At 31.5% G+C, this 23,225-nt stretch overlaps 4 protein-coding genes across 5 annotated transcripts; 3 read left to right on the top strand and 1 right to left on the bottom strand.

The window, feature by feature from the left end:
* LOC109354698 (mannose-1-phosphate guanyltransferase alpha-like) lies at positions 296 to 5,871 on the bottom strand. Its single transcript, XM_019597376.1, has 15 exons — positions 5,604 to 5,871; positions 5,388 to 5,485; positions 4,828 to 4,928; positions 4,641 to 4,719; positions 4,471 to 4,531; positions 4,346 to 4,392; positions 4,096 to 4,188; positions 3,876 to 3,966; positions 2,629 to 2,677; positions 2,235 to 2,351; positions 1,997 to 2,144; positions 1,505 to 1,597; positions 1,359 to 1,427; positions 750 to 792; positions 296 to 496 (listed from the first exon to the last, which is right to left on the bottom strand). The coding sequence occupies exons 1-15, from the start codon at positions 5,656 to 5,658 to the stop codon at positions 396 to 398; spliced, it is 1,245 nt and encodes a 414-aa protein (XP_019452921.1). The 5' UTR covers positions 5,659 to 5,871; the 3' UTR covers positions 296 to 395.
* On the top strand, positions 11,155 to 15,527 carry LOC109354876 (protein NRT1/ PTR FAMILY 5.8-like). 2 transcript variants are annotated; one of them, XM_019597665.1, is made up of 4 exons: positions 11,155 to 11,276; positions 12,205 to 12,422; positions 13,491 to 14,005; positions 14,598 to 15,527. In XM_019597665.1, the coding sequence occupies exons 1-4, from the start codon at positions 11,222 to 11,224 to the stop codon at positions 15,415 to 15,417; spliced, it is 1,608 nt and encodes a 535-aa protein (XP_019453210.1). In that variant the 5' UTR covers positions 11,155 to 11,221; the 3' UTR covers positions 15,418 to 15,527. The 2 variants fall into 2 exon arrangements, with proteins under 2 accessions (XP_019453210.1, XP_019453211.1); XM_019597666.1 differs by having other exon boundaries at positions 11,180 to 11,276; positions 12,214 to 12,422.
* On the top strand, positions 15,796 to 17,713 carry LOC109354875 (putative pentatricopeptide repeat-containing protein At5g37570). The gene is made up of 2 exons (XM_019597664.1): positions 15,796 to 16,889; positions 17,025 to 17,713. Exons 1-2 carry the CDS (start codon positions 15,815 to 15,817, stop codon positions 17,705 to 17,707), a joined length of 1,758 nt encoding a protein of 585 aa, XP_019453209.1. The 5' UTR covers positions 15,796 to 15,814; the 3' UTR covers positions 17,708 to 17,713.
* On the top strand, positions 20,044 to 21,647 carry LOC109353683 (protein CREG1-like). The gene is made up of 5 exons (XM_019596035.1): positions 20,044 to 20,297; positions 20,629 to 20,664; positions 20,915 to 21,116; positions 21,226 to 21,304; positions 21,423 to 21,647. The coding sequence occupies exons 1-5, from the start codon at positions 20,098 to 20,100 to the stop codon at positions 21,542 to 21,544; spliced, it is 639 nt and encodes a 212-aa protein (XP_019451580.1). The 5' UTR covers positions 20,044 to 20,097; the 3' UTR covers positions 21,545 to 21,647.

The following is a 23,225-nucleotide window of genomic DNA, read 5'->3' as shown; positions in this document are numbered from 1 at the left end:
TCCCAGTCAAAACTTTGATATATAATTTAATAATTGATTTTATTGGTCCCTCTGTGGACATAAAATAAAATTGGAAGTATAGATAAAAATGTATTGAAAATTGCTTATATAAGACAAAAACTCAGGCAATTCATATATGGGGTGATATTTATATAAGAATAAAGTATCTCCCCATATCATGAGATAACTTATCTCCTTCAGTCAGTAAAAGTATGACATGTGTACAATTTTGCTTAGTTTTAGAAATACTTTTGTAGAAAATGATTATATAGGACACATCATGATTTTAATAAATAAAGGAGATAATTTATCTCGTTATACCAGAAGTCAGAACTTCCTTGTTCCTGTCAAGCCTCATCTTTTGATGAGTTACTAGTAAAACTTTCTTCTCAATATTATAAGATGATTTCTTCTTGTACACTGACATTGAGAGTCTTATGGGGGAGAACTATGCTGTTGATCACCACCACCTCATCTTCAACTATCACAGCTTCTCCTAAAATTATCATAAGGGGAAAAAGATATAAGTTCATAGTTTTTTTCGTATAATCAACGGTATCAAGAAACTAATGCCCTTCAGGGTGTGTGGCTAGCTGCCCCTCTCAACAAATGTTACTCCTAGGAATCAGACTGTTAACCTTTTGGTCTATCTGAGGATCCAGTAGGGTCTTACACCACTAGACCAACGCCTTGTTGGTAAGTGAATTTTGAGAACATGTTACATGGAATAAATAAAGGGAATTTTGTACCTAGGATGGTTGTGCCAAGCTTTGCATTGTAGTCACCATCAGCCTGAACCATTCAATTCACTATTAGTCAGCTATAGTAGGCTTGAGATGTTAAACAAGATCAGACTAGACTTTTTTTCATTACATAAGATGCTAGTTTTCAACTTGATCCCTATTTATAAAAAAATTTCAATTCAATCCCTTGTTTTCAATTTGGTCCTCACCTTTTATAAGTACCAAAGTGAAAATGAGTATCAAGTATAGGTACCGAAAAGGTATACTTTTTATCCCTACATATGAAAAGTATTCACAATTTGATCCTTATAATAAACTCCAACAAACACTATTATAACAATAATGAATCATGAGGATCAACTTGAAAATAATTGTGAAGGGACTAAATAGAAATTGACATATAGGGACCAAGTTGAAAACATGCATCAAATATAGGGACAGAATTATACTTTAACCTTAAAACAACAGAGGGCTAAACAAGTTTTCAATTACCAAGTAAAGTTTCAAATCTCTCACAGATATATGATTGTTCAAACTTTCCCTTTGAATCAATTTTCTCTCTATATTTTTGCTTTATCTTCTATATCACTATGTTTAAAATTGTACTAAACTTGCCTGCACCCTCGACCATCTTCCGATCGATGATTTCCATCCGACAATAGAGTTTATAACTAAAGCATTTTCCTGTCAGGAGAAACAACATATTTGTTTAATGTTTTATACAATGAAATATTATACATCTTAGGCATCCAGTTCCTTACCTTGATTTCAACATCATCCAGGATGATACAATGGATCAACCTGACGCCAGCACCTACGCGCACATTAGCCGAGATAGAAACATTGGGACCAATCTGTTCAAGAAAATGAAAACACGAGTTAAGTTGATCACAAATTTTGGTTTCTCGCCGTTCATCTAAATAAAATGTTGCCATCATAATTTGACCATGCCATCATAATCTCGCCGTTCATCTAACAAATTAACTCCAAGGTAGTGTTTGGCAGATATGCTAGAACAGGATGGAACAAAGCATATTTGAATTAAAAAACTTCAATTGTAGTTCATATATCATAACCGAGAACGTTTATTCCAGGAAACAACACCATACAGAATAACTTCAATGGTAGATCAAATAAATTTGCCTAGTCTTTCGTAGTTTACAGCAGAAAATGCAACAATGTATTAGCACTGTATTAAATTTTGTCTCAAAGAGGAAAGGTTAACATTCTTATATAGGCAAGAGTGGAACTACCTTTGCAGATGGATGAACTTTTGCAGAGGGGTGAATATATGCATCACCAACAACTGTACCATTCCTTTTACCATCTCCGCTAGCCAAAAGATGGGATGACGTATACCGGAATTGCGCAAGATACAACTCCGAGCATTTCAAAGATATTCTGTTAATGTCAGATGTATGCTATTAGTAAAAGCCAATAACATTCGAAGATTAAAGTTTAAGACAATATTAAGATACTACACAACCATACCCTGGAGTTTTAATTTGCTCCCAGAAATCCATTGTCTCATATGTATACAGTTGCTTTTTTCCAGCTAGAGGAGATAATATATCTTGATCCAGTCTTACAAAATCCGAGGGAAGAGTCCTGAAGGAAAAATATATGCATGAATCCATGCAGATATTTCAGTTTTCATACCGATAAAAGAATGTGCAATGTGTCTGGATTCTCATTGAATCGCCAAGATGTAGAAAAAGGAAAATCTTTGGGGGTTGGTTATCTGAATGATAATGAACAACATTACTTTCACATTTGGCACATGTCTAAACCAATAGGTTGTTCGGATGTGTATTCATGCATGCCGTAAAGTAAATTTCTCGAGTATAGTTAAAAATAATTTAAAAAAGAAGCGTATTGAATCAACCTTGTGGCAGATTGGAGTGCTTCAAAGCTGGAGACACGACGTAGATTAGCTGCAATACATTGAACAAAATAAAATCAATATCCAGTCATACAACTTTACTGTGAATAGCACAAGGCCACAAGATAAATTAGATGATAACGTGAAATCCTGAAGGCAAAAGAATAGAGATTTTCTAGTTCCTAGCATGCACATGTCATTGATTAAAAAAAGTAACATTATAATTATATATATATATATGTGTGTGTGTGTGTGTAATGCAGCAGAGTTTAAAAAAACAAAACAAAGATTTGCACTTTACTATGCAGAGAACCTTCTTGGCACATTAGAATATGAAGTATCCCATATCTTCTTCGATTAACAATAAAAGGTCATAAAAGGGCCAGGTTCATATGTTTTCCATAAAGTATATGTTTTAACTTCAACCAGACCCAGTAATTCAATAAGAGATAAACTGATAAGACATTTGTCTACATGACTGCCAAGAAAATGTGCTACGCTGATAGCTCGTTTAGTCAGTAATATTTCCTTTGGCGTAGATGAACAAATAAGCTCCCAGAGGGCCAACATATGTGCACGGTGACTAAAACGAATACCAGTTTGACACAAACTTCGTTTCAGCACATACAGAAGTTAAAAGAGAGATGATAGTTACCGGAAATTAACAAAAGGAGAAATGAAGTCTAGCGCCTTAAAAGGAGGATATTTCCACTTGATTAAGCTGAAAAACTAGAGATAAAGATATAAAACACCCGCAGACTTAGAGGGCTTGCTCCTTCCTAGCTAAATGGCCCCGAAACCTTTCCTGAATAATGGCCTAACATTACCTCTCTTCTCATCTCACATTTATCCCCACTCCTAACTAACTGAATTTCCCTTTTCACCTCTTTCCCATTGCCACATCGGGGTTTAGTCATGGTGCAGGTTATTGGCTTAAATATTTCCCATCATCCCCTTAGTGTAAAGACCGACTCTCTTTCTATACTTTCTCACATACATCTCATAACTAAGGGTCTATGAATAGATGAGAAAGGACAAAACAAAATGTTAATATTTGTAAGACACCTGTGTTATTAACAGTATTATCTTGAAGATGAGAAGCTGCAGTAAAACAAGAACGAAACTGTACTTATTGCTTAAAATTCTCCAGGTTGAAGACAAGTTAAATATAGCGTTTTAGGGAACTCATTCATGAAATAACAACCATTTTATGATTGAGACTTTTGAAATTGTGATGGAAAGAGACCAACCTCTGCCTTCTCGATTCATAGATACATCTTCGATGGCATTAAAAATATCAGGGGTGAAAATGTAGACACCACAATTTATCAAATTGCTAACCTGCATATTATAAGATGGTTAATATTCTCTAGGTAAAATCAGAAGCAAGATAGACATGCCGCATACGTTACACAAATTTTCTTTTTCTTGAGAAAAAGTGAAGATAAATGAACCAAGTTGAATACTCACGAAAGTCTCAGGTTTCTCAGTATAATGCAGCAATTCATTAGTGGTTTGATCAGCAACCAACTCACCAAACTCACTGGCAGATTCCGCAGAAACCTGCACATGACATCCCCAACCCCGAAAGGAGAATGAAAAAATGGTTTTGCAATGAAACACAAAGATGCATTTATACACAGACACAACACCATTTGCATGAACTTAAAATGCACATGGATATACAATTATACATGCAATAATGTTTTAATGCACCAACCTTGATTACCAACATTGTCCCCATCCCACCATATCTTCTATGCGCTTCTGCAAAAGGAAGAAAGAAATATTTCAGCGGCACCGTACTTCTGAAGAACTACTGTGCCGTAATAACAACATACTTACCAAGCATGGATGATAGTGGAAAACTGCAGCAAACATCACAATTTAGCAGAAAGATATGTGACTGCAATCAAAAGGTATCCTATCTGTTAGAACTTCGGCATAAAACATTTTAATTCAATACATAATACGATACAAAATGTAAACACAGTCATCAGAAAAATGTTTCTAACCGGATTATCTTCCATGATAATATCTCTGAAGTAGTAAAGGCCACCTGCTGAACCATGCGGTTTATCTTCCTTCAAATATCTAGATGTACATTAGTAATAACACATCATAGTCATTAGTTAGGTTCAACATTTAACAGAGTTTATAAACATTTAAAAAATAAAAGCGTGCTATTAATATAACTGTCACCTTACTGGCAATTTCAGCTCGTATGAAATTGAAGAGACGTATAGAGCGAATTCTCGCTCCTCATAGAATCCAACCAGATAAATTTGAGCCAAATTGGGTATCTGTAGAAGACACAAAAAACTAGTAAGACTTCTCCACATCTTATAAGTCATATCTCCTCTTCATCCATTCCAAAGCTAACCTTTAATGTCGGATACATCAATATGAAAAAAGAAAGAGTAAGCCTCAATTCAATTCTCTAAATATTACGGTATCGCCATATATGCCCTTACAACTTTTTTGTCATAATTAAGCCCTTGAAAGATTTAAAACATCACCACATTGATCCTTCTGATGACTTAAGTCACAATCACCAATAAACACATTCAGCTTACTATTATTCAAATCTTTTAAGGACTTAATTGGTGCTACAAAACTTCAGATAATTTGAGAACTGAAATGAGGGTTTACTAAAAAAACATTATGCAAGTCAACATTGAAATTGAAAGTTGCTATTGATTATCTTAATATAGTTACTAAGGAAGAATGTGAAGTATAATTAAGGAGAAAAGGAAACAAACCTTTTTACAAGCAGAAATAGGATGATGAACCATTGGTTGACCAGCCAAAGGGAAAAGAGGTTTTGGAGTATTGAATGAAAGAGGTCGAAATCTGGTCCCTACACAAACAAAACAATTGAAATAAAAGCATATGAACAAAATCAAATAAAGACCCAAAATCCCAAATGATAAAAAGATTGTAACTTTGATAAGAAAGCAAGGAAAGATGTGAAATACCTTTAGTGGGTCCACCCACCATAATCACAGCAACCACCTTTTCTGAACTCTCCATTTCAGAACAAGGCACAGATCTTTTGGTTCAAAAACCAAACTTGTGAGAGTGTAGAAGACAATGAATGTGTGTTTAGTTTGAATTGTGGAAGATGATCTCAACTTGGTTTGGTGAAGTGAAAGAGTGATGGTTCAGAAGTTTGGTCTGTTTGTGGGTCATATGATGTTGCGTGAGTCAGTGTCTGTAACTTTACAGCTAGATCAGATCAGATACCTTAGTATATACCATGAACTATCGTCTTATTGGATCTCAAGATCGAGAATTCAATTTTTAGAAATGATATAAGTTCTGATTGGATCTCAAGATCGATGACTCAACTCATGGGAATGATATATCAATATCAATATTATATCAATATTTTGATTGATATATGACACTTAGGAGAGATACAAGATTTGAAATAGTAGATATCTTTATTCATGTAATAATACTCCATGTGTTTTTTAGAATGAGAAAAAGATATATTCTCTGATAATGTATGAGTTTTATATATCATTAATGGAAAGGAAAATGAGCATTTTTGCACTTACATATAAGGGTAAAATTCTTATATTCTTATATCTTAAGGATTAAAATGTTAAATCATATTATATTAATGGAGAGAATCCCAACTCTATTGTTCCTAGATTGGGTTGTTAATAACAAACAAATTAACCTTAATAAACAATCCTATGATACACAATGTTATTGTCTCAATCAGAAGGATTAGGAAAGCCATAAAGGAGCCAAATAGCAATGTCAAACTAATAGCATCTTCAAGGAGAATATTACTATATTGTTATGTGAGTCTTACGCAATATTTATAATTTAATACATATCCCATAAATTAAAAATAATATTTATTTTTTTCATAAAATAATAAACATTATTTTTATTTTTTCATAAAATAATATTTAGTATACATGAATGCACAATTTATCTCTCATTCTTTTCCCTTTGGGTCACATCTTCTAATAAGAATAATTCTTGTGTAAGAAATATTTTAACAACTAAGAATCTCATAGTAAGAAATGAAGGAAGAAATCATGAGATGAAGATGCTCTTAACCTTTTGAAAATTTGATGAAGATGCATTTTCTTACTATTAAAAACTGTAATTCCTTTCTTTCTATACCAATCTCTAAAAATGAGGTATTTATTTTATTCATCTACTACCTCACACAAAAAGAAAGTTTTATTATGGATCTATACATTCATCAACCTTAGTCTTTCTCTAGTTAATAACCTGTTTTGAAGAAGCATTCAAAGATGAAATGTATATTTAGGAATAGATCTTCTGAACCAAACAATTGTATAGTATTTAAAACTATTTTGATTCACCCCTAAGCCTGCTGTAATTAACAATCTTTAATTCAGCACTTTCCTGTAGAATTTGACACTCAATATTAAGAGTTACACATTAAGTATAATCGCAAATTTAATATGATACTTAAATCATAAGACTGTCTCACCTAATAGATTAGTTTTTTGGATTTGACTCTTCCATTTAATAGATTATGTTATTTCTAGAATGCCGAGTTGGAAGCTAGTGGCTTAGAAGAAAATGGTTATGATTTCTTCAGTCACACCATTAGCTACAAAGACATTAGATTTATGGGCATGAATTACATGAGAGTAAATCTTGGATAGTAAAATGTTAACAAATGAATAAACACAATGTAGTATAGATGAAATATTGGGTTAAATGAGTAAAAATCAACATAGAATTAAAAATGAATATAGTATAGAGAAAATTGTGATAGCACACCTGTCATAGAAAAAGTGGAAGAATGTAGAGACATTCTTAATTAGAGTAGATCATCATATTAAGGTTAGTTTAATTTTCTAAATGCAAAGAGATGATGGAATTTTTTTATTTTATGAATTATAATGTGTTGATATGTTTAAGAGTGATAAAATAAAAATAGGGTTTTCCTTTAAAAAAATATCATTCATGCAAAATTATGGAATGAGTAGTTAATTAGTAAGTGTTGTCTGTATTCATGAAGAAAAAATATTTATAATATCTTCTTCACATAACCACAATTTAATTTTCATGAGGAAATCTATTCCAAAAAATAATCTTAGGACAACCTCATACTTAAAAAGCACCTACAAAAAACTGATGTGCCTTTTTAGAAAAGATTTATGAAAATCATAGATAGCCACACAGATTAATTATTGAAGGAAAGAGACACCTCAATATAATTAGAACAAAGCTTTAGTGGTCAAATGTTGGGATCACTCACTCAAAGATGGAGAATTTTGGCCCCCTTTAAAATACAAAAGTATTTTAAATTGTGGTTACGAGTGAAGCGTTCAATCAATTCTTCTAGACCAATAAAGTGTTAGTCTAGTGGTATAAGGTCTTATTATATCTTTAAGACTCAAAGTTTGATTCCTGATTCTTGGGAGTAACACTTGTTGGAGTAGTCACGAAACCTGAAAAGAATTAGTTCCTTACCAAAAATATGAGAGAATATTATTAGTAGTATAAAAAAATGATTTTTCGGCCTACCACTTTTCTAAATTAGCAGAATTACGATCTCACTTATGTGTGATCATAAAGCTATTGTAGAGACTCTCGAAACACAATATTTCGACTTCATTGATGATTTTCTGGTGAAATTTAAAAGACTAATATAATGAATTGTTTATTTGATACCAATGGCCAAATTGAAGACCTTGTAGTCCCATTTAGTGGAAATTAAAGCTTGTCTACTACCAATAAAGTCCCTTTTTGAATATGATCCAGATAATGTCCTACACAATTATTTGATATAAAATCTCACTGGGTATCACTTTCTGATCCTAAAAAGCTTTTCCATTACTTGCTGTTCCATGCAATGCATGCATGCATGTTGCTGCAGCTTTGCCTGATAAACATGACACAACTTTCATTCATCTTTGCACTTGTAACGCCATTGTCAATAACTTTCATTCCCAGCTAAATAATTTCATACCCTAAAGAATATAATATATATATATATATATATAATACATGTGTGTCGACATAAAGTAATGTGACATTGCTTGCGTAGGAGTATAGAAAATATTAATGTTTGGACTATGCAGCTTTTACTTTTGTTTGTAAAACACCTTTTGCTTTTGAAAAAGAAAATGAATGGGGTGATATACGTAATGTTACTTACATATATATATATTACATAAGTATGGAAAAACCATGCATGAGAACTAAAAACCAGATAAGCCATATAGACGCCACTCAGTTCCGTTCCACGTACTTTCACACACACAATATCACTCATTTCTCACTTTCTCCATATCAAACTCATTAGCTTAAGCAATAAAAAATCTTATTATTTGGGGCATTAAGGTTGGTATTAATGCAAAACTCTTAAATATGATATGATATGAGAAGGGGATTAATACTCAAATATTTATAAGGGGATTAATACTCAAATAATATGATATGAGAAGACATGTTGGGTTCTATCATGTGACACCGGTTACTCTTAACAAAAAATTGTAGATTTGAGATAATGGAAATACAAGTATATATGACTACTCATTTCCCACTATAGTTTGACATAATAATTATAAAAAAAAAGTGGTGTCCATATCATGGAAGCACCAATATTAAAGAGATCAACACATATCAATATTTCACTACTTTGTCTGCTTATTGGGTTGTTTGGTAATATCAATGTTTTGAATGTTTCATATGTATACTCAGAGATGAGAATTATTGAGAATATAACTCAAATATAGCTGAAGTGGGGAATCTATAGAAACAACACTCATATTATTTAAACTTTTATTGGTAATTCAATATTGATTTAGTAATTTCCTAATGACCCAATATCTGAAATGAATTGATGAACAGATATTGAGTTTAATAACTTTGCATAACTTTAAAGCCAAAATAAATTATATATTAATAGGTAATGAATGTATAAGTTGTATGAATTATCATATTGAATACTATAAAGTTTAGATGCTACATTTTTCCATAATATAAAATAAGAGAACTTTTTTCCAGAAACATATGCACATTTGTCTTTTTGTTTAACCCCCTTACTATCTTTTCATGAAGCATGATGATGCTACATTGGTAACAAATGAAATCATACTTCCAATGCACTTGTGGTTACAATCTCTCAAACTTTTTATACTTACTATAATATGTAAAACTAAAGGTTAGATTCGAAAGGCAATTTACTAAATTCTTAAAAATACATATATAGAAGAATAAATGACATTATGATGCCACAAAGGCAACCACATTATACAAGAGTTTTAACTTGATGATGATACAGTAAAACAAACATTTCGGTATATAAGGAGGATCCGTTTACACCCAAATTAATTTACACTCAATCTCAATTATTCATTTTCTTAGACTCAATAGACCAAATAGGTGAGTGGAATAAGTAATTTGTCTATGGTATGCAATATTGACAACAAATTAAACACATGGAATCCGCTTAATTTGCATATATTTGTTAGTAATCAGTACTGTAATATTAAATTCTTATCATATGAAAAAGCCTAGTACTCGGAGTCATAGCTAGCTTAGCTAGTTCAACACATGGAATTCACTTGCATATGATTGTTTAAATAGCTATAACTATAATATTAAAAAGAATATATGTGAAAAAGTGGAGTACTTGAATCATAGCCACATCATATAAAATAATATTTACATTAAGGATTCATGGTTGAAACGTGTCAATGTGGTATAACCTGCGAGGGGATATGGTGCAGAATAAACATTTTCTTATCTACCTCGGTAACACTTATAAAAATCATTCTCAAACTGAAAGTGTTTTTTAACTTTTTTTTGCACTTATTTCGTGACCAACAATAACACTACTCCTATAGGAAATTAAAGCAAGCAACATTTTTGTTTTTAAGGATGCTTTTTGGTGTGCAAAGTTAAAGTCTATTGTCACATATCTTCTATGTATGTATAATACATTGTCCAAAGCCATTTGAAGCTAAGCATCGAATAGGAATGACAAAAAAAAAATCGATTCGTGAGTACCCATAGAAATACTCATAACGGCTACTCGTAATAATAGTTTTTAGATGGGAACATATTTTATAATACTCACCTCATGGGCACCTGCAAAATTTATAGTTAATTTTTTATATATATTTTTGTTTTTTATTATTATTTTAAGATTATATATTATATATTTTATTTGTATTTCATAATAAATTAGACATATTTAATTATGATAATAAATTTATCATAGAAATATCATATTATTCATCTAGTAATTATTTTTACATATTGATTACTACAAATTATATAAATATATAATTAAAATTAAAAATTTGTTGGTTACCTGCAAATATCCACTACTCATATGGGTACCCGTAAATATTTTGAGTTTGAGAACATGAAAACACTACCCACATTTGTTGCCATGCCTAACCTTGAGAGGTCAATAAATAGTGAATGCATAGTTATTTGTGACCTAAAAGAAACATAACCCACTTTTGGTTTGTATATTCTCGTTTCCTACATACCTTGTGGCTCATTTAGTTAACTCTATAGAGAGTGAGAGGTTGGTTGCTTCATCATAATTTATAGGTTTGTAGCTACCTCTTTTGTCATGGCTGGTGCACAAAGATTCAAGAGGCTCAACAAGTCATGTATTCTACTCCTAGGTATGCATATATATATATCTTGTGCTTTCTCATTTTCCAACCATATTGTTAATGAACTTACTCAAGATCACAATAGTTTCTGTATTGAAGCATGCATGAATGAGTCACAAAAAGGAAGTAGGAAATTAATGGATCCTTTGTGACAAGTTTTATACTTAGATGAACAATCTTATACTCATTAATAACCAAAATAAGACTTATATAAGGTTCACCAATTCTTATATGAAATTGGACAATCCAAGTCCAAATGAAGTATCCTAATCCCATTAATGATCTTGTTTTCCACAACAAATAGACCTCAAGATAGTATCATTGAAGTTTAGTACTCATTAGAAAACATAGGAAAGTAGTTATCACTCTACCATCTTTTGATAGTAGAAAGGTCATTGATTGATTCTTAGATCATTCTTACTAAAATAAAAATATTTTTCTCTCATTGCCAATGTGATTCTTATTTATTAAGAATACTCTTTTCACAAGAATATTATTATGGTTATTGTTATCATAAAATGCGAATCAAAGTAAAAATAAAAATAATATTTCTCGTTGCAAGAAAAAAGAAAATACTATTCTTAATTTCTAGAAATATATATTAAATTATAAAATATTGAACTAAACTCAAATAAGAATGAAAATATTATTCTATCTAGCCAACTTTGCATGTTCTTGCCCTTTTTTATGTCTTTAATGTAAGAACAACAAATTTTAAGTGGATAGGATAAAGTTTTGTTCTAGTTAGGGAAAAATATAACTTTTGTGTTGGCCCATTTTATTCTAGTTAGAAAATCAAATATGAATATTTTGTACTGTCCCTTATATTATAGCAAATCAAATGCACTAATTATGTGAGTATTGGGTCAAAATTTAATAATTTTTTTAGTAGAAACTTTTTGAGTTTAAAAATTTATATTTTACATGTTTGTGGCAGCAATTGCAGGTATAGAAAGATTTGCATTTAAGGGGGTATCATCAAATTTGGTAACTTATTTAACTGATGTTGTGAACCTAAGTAATTCATCTGCAGCAAAAATGGTAAATAGTTGGGTTGGTTTCACTTCCATAATGCCCTTGTTAGTGGCACCTATTGCTGATACATATTGGCACAAATATTCCACGATAATGGCCTCATCTTTTCTCTATTTTATGGTGAGTCACCCTCCACAACTTTATTTTCCAATTTTAACATTTATATATCATAAAACTAAAGTCTCTTACTTTATACTTTATATTTTGCTTTTAAAATTAATATAAATTATTTTCCAATTTTAACATATATATATATATATATATATTGGCACAAATATTCCACCATGATGGCCTCATATTTCCTTTTTTACTTTTGCTTATTTATTATTTTTGATAATCAATTATAATCTTAATTATAAAAAATATGATGACTACATGAATAAACAGTTGAAAAAGAACAACAGCATTATCATGAAGTTAGTTGGAGTCTGAGTCATATCCATTATTAAGTTTGGAATTCTGGATAAACCTCAAACTTGATTAATCAGCATTATCCATTATGTGAAAACCATAATGCCATATTATGCTACATTTTAAAGATAATACTATTCAACATTCTAATTCTCTAACAGACTGTTTATTCCAAACTTTGATTATTAAAAAAGAAATTTAGTTGATAGATTTTTTTTCTCATATCCTTTCTTGGTTATTAACAATGAGAATTTTCTTTTGCCTCAGCAGAAAAATATATGCCACTAGACATAAGTGAAACTATATGATATCTGAAACTAAAAATGAATTTATGACATGTAAAATTGTTTATTCACCAAAAATGATTATTAAAAAACAAATTACCTTAAATAGAAAATTCAAGGTAACAATTGGAGCAACAAGATAATAATAAAACTGGACATGTCTAACTTTATTTTTTAGACAAAGTATACCTCTTTTCCTTTAAAGTTATTCATTCATGCACATAAACACTACATGCTAAATTATATCATTATTTAGAGGAAATAAAATAAGCTAATGTTTAAAACCAATTATAAAGTTATGGCACCTTGATCCTGATATAAAAAAATTGTATACACCGATTATATTATAGTTTTATACATTATTATTGTATCACTCACTGTTCATATTTAATCATTCCTCACTCTACATACGATATACTGATTATATATAAATCTTTATACTGACAATACATGAATATTACACTAACAATATTTTGTTGTGTTTTGTTGTTAGGGCCTTGTAGCATTGACATCAACCACACTAGCAAGGTCATGGTATGATAGAAACAAAACAATGTCTACTTCATTTCTCTCTTTGTCTCTCTACTTGATTTCATTCGGCCAAGGTGGATATAACCCTTCTCTTCAAGCCTTTGGAGCAGACCAATTTGATGAAGAAGAAGAATTGCCACTTAACAAAGATGACACAAGTTCCAAGAATAGAACATTGTTCTTCCAATGGTGGTACTTTGGTATTTGTAGTGGAAGCCTAATGGGTGTTACAATCATGTCTTACATACAAGAAAACTTTGGTTGGGTAATAGGTTTTGCTATCCCTGCAATTTCAATGCTTATGTCTATTTTAGTTTTCTCATGTGGAAGCCCTATATATTTATATAAACACCATGATGAAAATCAAGTTAAGAAGAACTTCATGAATATATTTCAAGCTATAAAATCATCTGCAATGAAATGCTTCCATTGTGGAATTACTATATCAAATGACAAGCCTGAAGTTTTGGAGCTAGAGTAAGTTCTACTTTTACTTAGAAAATTACTTGCTGTTTGGTTTGTTTTATGTTTTCATTTTCACCTTCATATTATGTTTTGATTTATGATAACAAAAATGTCACATTTTCACTTAGAGTCTGTTTTAGTTTGAGAAAATGATTTATTGTTTTATTAATAATTGCAAAAATGCCATATTGTTTTTATTCCTTTTTCATATATTTGTACAATAAGTAGTGAAAAAATATGGAAAAAAATTAAAAAAAAAAAAGGTGGCATTTTGGCAATTGTTAATAAAAACTGAAAAAAAAATTCTCAAGCAAAGTAACCCCTCAGTTTCTTGTTTTCAAGAGTTTGCCAAGGAAATGATGAAGTTAAAGATTTTCCTTCAGAAAATTTGTTGTCTCAAACTATGTCTACGATCAACAATATTGAAACAAAAACAGAAAATAAACATTTAATTTTTTAAATTGACATGACATATTTTCATTGGTCCAAAACATGTTTATGACACAATTTGAGACATGAGATCCTTGTGTCAAACCAACCCCCACCATTTACTATACATGCATGGTACTTACAGCAAAATATTGTTGTTTTTTTCTTACTATAGGCTTCAAGAGAAACCCCTTTGTCCTGAAAAGTTGGAAAGCCTTAAGGATTCAAAAAGTGGCATATATGTGTTATCAAATGTTAAGGTTGTTATGAGGCTTTTTCCCATATGGACAATGCTTCTTATGTTTGCAGTGATTTTCCAACAACCAGCAACATTTTTCACAAAACAAGGCATGACAATGAAGAGAAACATAGGAACTTTCAAGATCCCACCAGCCACACTACAAAGTGCTATTACATTGTCCATAATACTATTAATGCCATTATATGACAAAATTTTCATACCAATTGCTCAGATTATAACACACCAAAACAAAGGTATAAGTGTTACACAAAGAATGGGTATTGGAATGGTTTTATCAATCATAGCTATGGTTATTGCAGCACTAGTTGAAATGAGAAGACTTGAGATTGGAAAAGCAATGAAAAATTCAGGGTCACTATCAGAAACTGTGCCACTAAGCATATTTTGGTTGCTACCACAATATATTCTTCTTGGTATTTCAGATATTTTCACAGTTGTTGGCATGCAAGAATTTTTTTATGGTGAAGTTCCTAAGACAATGAGAACAATGGGAATTGCATTGTATACAAGTGTTTTTGGAGTTGGAAGTTTTGTGAGTGCACTTTTGATTACATTAGTTGAAGTATATACAAGTTCAAAAGGAACTCCAAGTTGGTTTTGTGATGATATGAATGAAGCACGTTTGGATAATTATTATTGGCTTCTAACTTGGTTAAGTGTTATGAGTTTGGTATTTTATGCATTATTGTGTAAATATTACCACAATAGGAGTGGTTCTGATACTCAAAATTGAGTTTTTTTTCCTTTTTCTTTTTAATTGTAATTTTGTTTCTTTTTTTTCCTTTTAGGCTGAAGTTTGTTCAACTAGTTCACCTTATATATTGGATAGCAATAATTGTATGATCTTTTATTGGTTAGTAAGATTGAAAAAGCAAACAAAAATGTCAACATATTTTTGACATAATGTAAGGCTTTATGAAAATGATACTTATTACATCTTGTTTATAACAAAAATCTTAGGTATTAAATCATTCACCATTTATATGTTAATGATAATTGATTATCAAACTAAAGTAATATAAATCAACTACGAATGATATTCCGATAATATAAAAAACTTTACAATGATAATGCATAAATTTGAAACTCATTTTAATAATAAGGTAAAAAGAGAGATTTGTCAGAACATCATGTGCATGAAGTTGAACATGAGTGAAGTTGAACGTGAGCACTTCATCATTCATCCAAACCCAAACCCAAAGCATAAAATTTCAGCTTTAGTAAATCAACTGGTTAATGCTACTAAAACCATTGATCATCTCAAACAAACACAAGCCCATTTTCTCAAACTCCACACTCAATCCCATCACTACCATTACTTTTTGGGTCGTTTGCTACTACAGATTCTCCATTTTCCGTCTGAACCCAATCTTCGCTATGCACACCAGGTGTTTGATAAAATACCAAACTGCCAAAATGGCTTCCTCTGGACCTCACTTATTCGTTCAATCCTATCCAATGGCCAATTTCGCTGTTGCATCTCTACATATGCTAGAATGCACCAAAATGGGGTTTACCCATCTGGGTTCACTTTCTCCTCAGTCCTTAATGCATGTGGACGAGTCCCCGCGATATTTGAAGGGAAACAAGTCCATGCAAGGTTGGTGCAGTCAGGGTGTTTTGGAATGAAGATTGTGCAAACTGCGCTGCTTGACATGTACGCGAAATTCGGCTGTGTAATTGATGCACGGTATGTGTTTGATAGGATGGGTGATAAAGATGTAGTTACGTGGACGGCAATGATTCGTGGGTATGCCAAGGTTGGAATGATGGTTGAGGCACAGTGGCTTTTTGATAACATGGGAGAAAGGGATAATTTTACTTTGACTACTATGGTTGCTGGATATGCTAATAAGGGTGATATGAAAGCTGCCAAGGAATTATATGATGGCATGGATGAGAGGGATGCAGTATCTTCGATAGCAATGATAGCTGGTTATGGAAAGTTTGGTGATGTGAGTGAAGCAAGAAGGATATTTGATGCCATACCGATGCCGCGGAATGCATCAACGTATGCAGCAATGCTTGCTTGTTATGCTCAGAATGGATATGCAAATGAAGCTATTGACATGTACAAGGAAATGAGACAGGTGAAGATTAAAATCACCGAGGTAGCAATGGCGGGTGCTATGTCAGCTTGTGCACAGCTTAGAGATATTAGAATGTCGAAAACATTGACCGACCATCTCGATGAGGGTTGTTGTGGTAAGAAGACCTTCTATTGTTGGTTTTATGTGCTTCATTATTTTGCCAAATTTAATCCCTTTAGGTTAAAAGAAATGCTTGTCACTAACCTTTATACTTTTGTTTGATTGGGACCAATTGTTCTTTCTCTCTCAGAAAGGACACATATTGTATCCAGTGCATTGATCCACATGCACTCAAAATGTGGAAATATTAACTTAGCGCGGAGGGAATTCGGTAGCATGAATTACAGAGATGTTTATGCTTACAGTGCAATGGTTGCAGCCTTTGCTGAGCATGGAAATTCACATGATGCTATAGATCTTTTCTCAAAGATGCAAAAGCAAGGATTAAAGCCGAACCATGTTACATTCGTTAGTGTCCTCAATGCATGTAGCTCTTCAGGTCTTATGGAAGAAGGTTGCAGGTTTTTTCAGATTATGACTGAGGTATATGACATTGATCCTTTACCTCAGCACTATGCTTGCATGGTTGATATGCTTGGGAGGGCTGGCCAACTAGAAAGGGCATACAGTATCATAAAGGAGAATGCATATAAGACTGATGCAACAACTTGGAGTTCTTTATTAGCAGGTTGCAGAATTTATGGCAATGTCGAGTTAGGCGAAATTGCAGCTAGACATCTCTTTGAGATTGACCCTGAGGACTCTGGAAATTATGTGCTTCTAGCAAATACTTATGCATCAAAGGCTAAATGGGAGTGTGCAGAAGAAGTTAAGATGATGATGAGTGAAAAGGGGATGATAAAACCTTCAGGGTATAGTTGGATACAAAGTAATACTAGAGGACAGTATATGAAGAAGAATTTTTATTGTTAATTTGATGTGAATAATACCTTTTTACATGACACTTCAACTTAGGATATTTACATGACTCAACCACATTTCCATTATCCTCATCATATGTGTAACTCACACAATTATGCTATTTATGGCTTAAATTGACATAGTAGATATTAGGGGTGAGTAGGACTGGGCCCTATCCGCTTATATGGTATGACTCGATCATGATAAAGCTTGAATAAGGTCGAGTCTCATCGGGTCTAGGACCTGGTTCAAGTTCAAAAATTAAATTCAGCAATAGTTAGGGCCGAATAGGGACCAAACATGACTTGGCTTATGGCCACTCACTCATCATTTTTATGTGTCTTTATTCAATGTGTACAGAAGAATGACACATTTTTTGTTGAAAGCATAAATGATTCTCCAATTTTTTCATCATATATATATGTATATGATTAAAATATATATACATATATTATTTTATATGTCAAATTACATATTCATAATAATATATAATATTAAGGAGACTTTATCTAAAATGAATATTCACTATATATAATCGGGTTTAGAGTCGGGTTCAGGTTTAAAGACTGACTGAATCAATATTTAGGATCAAATTAGCTTCAGATCTAGAATCAGATCCGGATCTGAGTTCAAAAAAATAATCTGACTAACATTTAGGTTTGATAACCCTTAACTTAACACATGCTCACCTAGTAGATATGGAGAAAAACAATATTGCTGAATGATTATGATTTAGCTAATTCAATTAATAAAAGACAGGATGATTATGTATTAGTTGCTGAAGTAATAATGTATTTTATAATGTGTTAATGTATGATTATGGAAACAAAATCATATTATGTAGTAAGATATTGAAAAAGTTTCATGACCATCCACAATCATTCCAATTTAGTAATGCAAATTCAAAAATGTATTATCTATTTATAATATTGTGAATGAGAGGAATGTATCGATAATTTTGTCTATAAAATATAATAAAATGTTCCCACACCACAAGCAGTCTATAGCTTTTCATATAGTTCATAGATTTTTAACTCAGTTAATAAATTATTAAAACTGTTTGGTATTCAAAAATTTAATGGAGTTTCTATCTTTTAAAAGAAGCTTATAGCCTTTCAAAGCTAATTTTGATAAAGTTGCTTTAATTAAATTTCAAATAATCATAAGAATGTGATGGTTCAAGTGGTATATATTTGATTCTCTTAAGCAAGGTCTCGGGTTCGAGTTTTGTGAATGAAAAAAATATATGCTGGGAGAGTTAGCCCCACATACGTGTGGATATTCTCGGCTCGGACATAATTGCCTCCGGTACGAAGATACTTGTGTGAAACAAAAAAAATAATCATAGAATTTTCAATAATTGATTTATCATTTTTACCATTTGAAACTTTACCAATCACCCAACATTAAAATACATACTAATCTTTCATCTTTCTCGAAGGTTAAACTTACATAAATCTTACATATGACTCATTATTTTTTTATTATAAAGGTGAAATTGACAAAATATATTATCATGAATTCATGGACATACACATATATAAATATTACTTATTTTGAGTTTACAGAAAACAAATATTAAAATACATTATTAGAAAATTAATTTTTTATTGTTTGCATATTTAATTAATGCAATTAAGAATTAATTAATAAATCAATATTGTATTTTCTTTTCACTCATCTAATAAATTTCAACTAGTTGTACAATTACTTTTATCAAATACAAACTATCTACCAACGACATGTTGATCTAGTTATGTAAGATATTATTAGATCCTTAAGTTCAAATGTTCGATTTTTAAGTGCGACACTTATTGGGAGGATAATCATTAACCCTAAAAGAAAATAGTTCCTTACCTAAAAAATGAAAAAAATATTCTTGATAGTACCAAAAAAATACTATATAGGTATAAGTTTTTATGTACCTTACAACTTCATGAGTACAAGCTAATCATTTATATCTAGAAACAGTTTAGTCAAAGAGAGGACATATACGTTGAAGAACATTAGTCCCCACCACCATGATGTCCTTTACCTATGGCAGCCATGCAGAATCTTGAAGAACTCACCTTTATCTTATGCAAATAAATCTTATGATAAACCAGAATTGTAGTTTCCATATATTGGCCTTGTTATATGCATAATATATGAGAAAGCAAGATAAAGGAACACGTAACATGCACATCATAAAAGTCTTAACTCATAAATATCTTATTCAATAAGTAAACTTAAACCACTAGACAGTGTGCTACATACAAATTTTGAGCTGGAATAACCCACATTATGACATGTGTCACCAATTTGTTTCAATCATTTAAATATAGTCAAGAGTTGTTGTGATTTCATGTGATATTCACTTTTCATCTTAAGACATCTTGTGTTGTGGTAAGAACATAACAAACATGGGCATCAATGTTTTTATGATCAATGTCTCCTATGTTGTCCCTTTGGTTTTCTTATTCTTGTTGGTGAGTTCCCATAATTCTATAGTGCATGGGAAATCATTGTTGTCTATAAACTCCATTGCAAAGAAACCAGACCCAAATGATGCTGTTGCCACTGCTCGTTGGTTGGTATCTCAGAATTTCTGGGGGGTCCTTAGGTATATATATACCCTCTCTCTCTATTTATCTTTCTCTCTAAGTTCCTTAACTTCTTTTAATTTCTGAGTAGTTTGATGGTGACGAGGGAGGACTTAAGGAATGGAGTAAAAGAGACTGTGAGTTCGAGTTCTACCATGAACAAAAAAAAGGAAAGTTATAAGGTGGTTTAATGGTTAGGGTAAAGGATGTTGAAAATGGAGTCTAATCTACAACAAAATACTACTATACTAACAATTACCGATAAAAAAAAAACTTCTTTTAATTTCATGGATGGATTACTTCTTTATTTGATTTATGTGCTTAATGCTTCTCTTATTTGTTTCTTTGCAGTACTATCTCAGCTGATTTAGGTGGAGCACCCTTTGGGTAATTAAGCATTTCTTCCTACTCTAATTTTACTATCTCAATATCTTATGAACATTAATTTCTATGAATATGTAACCAAACAAGTAGTTCTTTATATATTTCATTTCATACACTTGTTTACCATGTTTTTATTCTAAGATAAAATCAAAAAGATTTTTCTCTATATATTTTTCTGCAATGATGCAAAGTTGTATTTATTTCCTTTTCTCTCTAAAAATACTCAAGTTATATATTATTATCTATTATGTAGGAATGTGGTATCATTTAGTGATGGATTACCTAACAAAGGAAAGGGTATCCCATATTTTTACTTGACAACTTTAGATCCAACAGCAAAAAATGGATTGAAAGACCCAAAAGCTTCATTCACAGTTAGTGAATACCCTCTTGGAACATGTGGCAAAATAGACCCAGAGAATCCTACTTGTTCCAAAATTACTCTAAGTGGCAAGGTGAGTGGAAAAAAAAATCTATTGAATATGCATGATTATGTATTTTTTCCTTTATTGTTGCACTGGTCTGCATTTTGTTGCATCTTACAAATCTTCATTTTTGTTTAAGCTAAAATTGGTTGATCAAAAGTCTAAGGAAGCCAGGTTTGCTAAATATGCTTTGTTTTCCAAGCACTCAGAGATGAAGGGTAAGTAATTGTCCATAAATCAATGAATTAGAAGCATTTATAATGTATTCTTTCATTAGTCATGACAATAGTTGCAAACTAATTCTCTGTTTTTTTTTTTTGCTATAATATTTCACAGATTGGCCTAAGGATCACAACTTTCAAGTCTTCAAATTAGAGATTGAAAATATATTTTTGATTGATTGGTTTGGTGGTCCAAAACCTATCACAGTGAAACAGTATTTACTTTCTAAAAGTTAAATAATTTGTAATAATAAGGCTGAAAAAAGTCTTGACATAACATGTCTTGATATTTATATTATGAATGTATTGCTGAGTGTGAGAACTTAAATAAATAAATAAATTAACCCACTTAGTAAAATAACTATAACTAACTCTCCTCAACTCAACTCAACTATGTGCATCAATGTTGGTTTTGTCCTTACTTCATGCAATTCTAACTATTTCTTCATTGAAATATTGCTCACTGATCATCTAATACCATCAACTCTTTTCAGAAAAAGACATTAACTGAGATATATGATTCGTTACTTCTATTATGAAACCTTCTATATGACAAACCCGATATGTGGAACGATGAATTCGGTATTTGATATAAATGAGAAAATTATATAAATTGTGATATAAACTAACAAAAAAACCAACACAACACAAGACTGTTTCATATGTCCAAGAGGTGTGAATGGCAGGTGCAAAGAAAACATCATATTAGAAGACTTAATGGCTTTGCAAACTCAATCAACTTTAGCTCCATAATACTACAAATGAGCTTCAATTAAAATCTAACATTTTAGCTCCACCCAACAACAACATACACCCAACTTCAGTAAACTAGTATCAACAAACATCATGAAGGTCAGGGTAAAAAGCTGCTCAAAAGTTACTGTGTGAGAATAAGTAAAATCAGAAATTGAACATAACATCCTAAACTTCACTAGTTTGTTGTTGGCATCATCAACTTCTCTGTACACTCAGTAATTAGATAAAACGAAATTCGCAATTCATAATGTTCCAATTTAGTCTTTCTTTCAGATTGGACTAGTAGAATAAAAGGGTAACAAAGGAACTGATGCAAAGCTACACCCCACTAATTCATATATTTAAAGAAAATGCAGACTAGTACAAAACATAAACATACACTATATAGGCTTTCATGACGAATTTGCTTACCCCATATAAAGACCTAGGCAGAAATCTTGTGCATTGGACCGCCCTTTTATCTAAAGACTTAACCATCATAAACAAGTGCAGAGTAAAGCACATAGCATTCTAATCTAACAATAATTCAAGCATGTAGCAATCTAATCTAAAATTAATTCATTATGGGTTCAGTGTCTATAAGTGCAAAATAAAAATAAATTGAAGGTCCATAATCCCATCTGAACTAGTTTAAGACAACTCTCATTCAAGTATTTCTGCACTCTATTAACTGCTTGATGGTACAGAGTTCAATTAGATATAGACTGAAATGCCAGAAACAGAATTTGGAAATACCAACAAAATTACAGCTATGTAGTAGAGTTAGAACCATAAGCTGAGAGAGTGGATCTAAAACTTCAACCTGATAAGAATTGCTAGGTACAAAACTTCAAAACAGTATTTCAATAATTTGAACCAATCAAACAATGCAGGCCAGGAAATAAGTTCCCTCAGAATGGGAAACTAGAATAAGTTTGAACTAAACCTATAGGATAATACAGCTAAAAAAGATCAAACACAACACAGTGTGTATATAACCCACAAATTCTTGACTCATGCACATAAAGATACCCAAGCAGGCAACCCAATATCATAAAATTTCCAATGTTAACTTAATGATACAAAATCAATAGTAAAGGGAACAACTTCTATTCTCAAAATCCATATTAAAAGTTGACATAAATTCTATGCTTAATTACCCAAATACGATTGGACGAAATGG

The sequence above is a fragment of the Lupinus angustifolius genome, chromosome LG08 (assembly GCF_001865875.1).
Source record: "Lupinus angustifolius cultivar Tanjil chromosome LG08, LupAngTanjil_v1.0, whole genome shotgun sequence".
In the NCBI taxonomy this organism is placed as follows: domain Eukaryota; kingdom Viridiplantae; phylum Streptophyta; class Magnoliopsida; order Fabales; family Fabaceae; genus Lupinus; species Lupinus angustifolius.
Note: the sequence above shows the minus strand (reverse complement) of the source record. Positions and strands in the feature narration are given on the sequence as shown.

Coding starts and splice junctions, on each gene's coding strand:
- LOC109354876 (XM_019597665.1), top strand. CDS start 11,222: ATGGCTGGTGCACAAAGATTCAAGAGGCTCAACAAGTCATGTATTCTA. Junction 11,277..12,204: donor GTCATGTATTCTACTCCTAG/GTATGCATATAT, acceptor TGTTTGTGGCAG/CAATTGCAGGTATAGAAAGA. Junction 12,423..13,490: donor CATCTTTTCTCTATTTTATG/GTGAGTCACCCT, acceptor TTTTGTTGTTAG/GGCCTTGTAGCATTGACATC.
- LOC109353683 (XM_019596035.1), top strand. CDS start 20,098: ATGGGCATCAATGTTTTTATGATCAATGTCTCCTATGTTGTCCCTTTG. Junction 21,117..21,225: donor AAATTACTCTAAGTGGCAAG/GTGAGTGGAAAA, acceptor TTTTTGTTTAAG/CTAAAATTGGTTGATCAAAA. Junction 21,305..21,422: donor CAAGCACTCAGAGATGAAGG/GTAAGTAATTGT, acceptor AATATTTCACAG/ATTGGCCTAAGGATCACAAC.
- LOC109354875 (XM_019597664.1), top strand. CDS start 15,815: ATGTGCATGAAGTTGAACATGAGTGAAGTTGAACGTGAGCACTTCATC. Junction 16,890..17,024: donor TCTCGATGAGGGTTGTTGTG/GTAAGAAGACCT, acceptor TTTCTCTCTCAG/AAAGGACACATATTGTATCC.
- LOC109354698 (XM_019597376.1), bottom strand. CDS start 5,658: ATGGAGAGTTCAGAAAAGGTGGTTGCTGTGATTATGGTGGGTGGACCC. Junction 4,929..5,387: donor CTATTTCTGCTTGTAAAAAG/GTTTGTTTCCTT, acceptor TGTCTTCTACAG/ATACCCAATTTGGCTCAAAT. Junction 4,720..4,827: donor GAGCTGAAATTGCCAGTAAG/GTGACAGTTATA, acceptor ATGTACATCTAG/ATATTTGAAGGAAGATAAAC.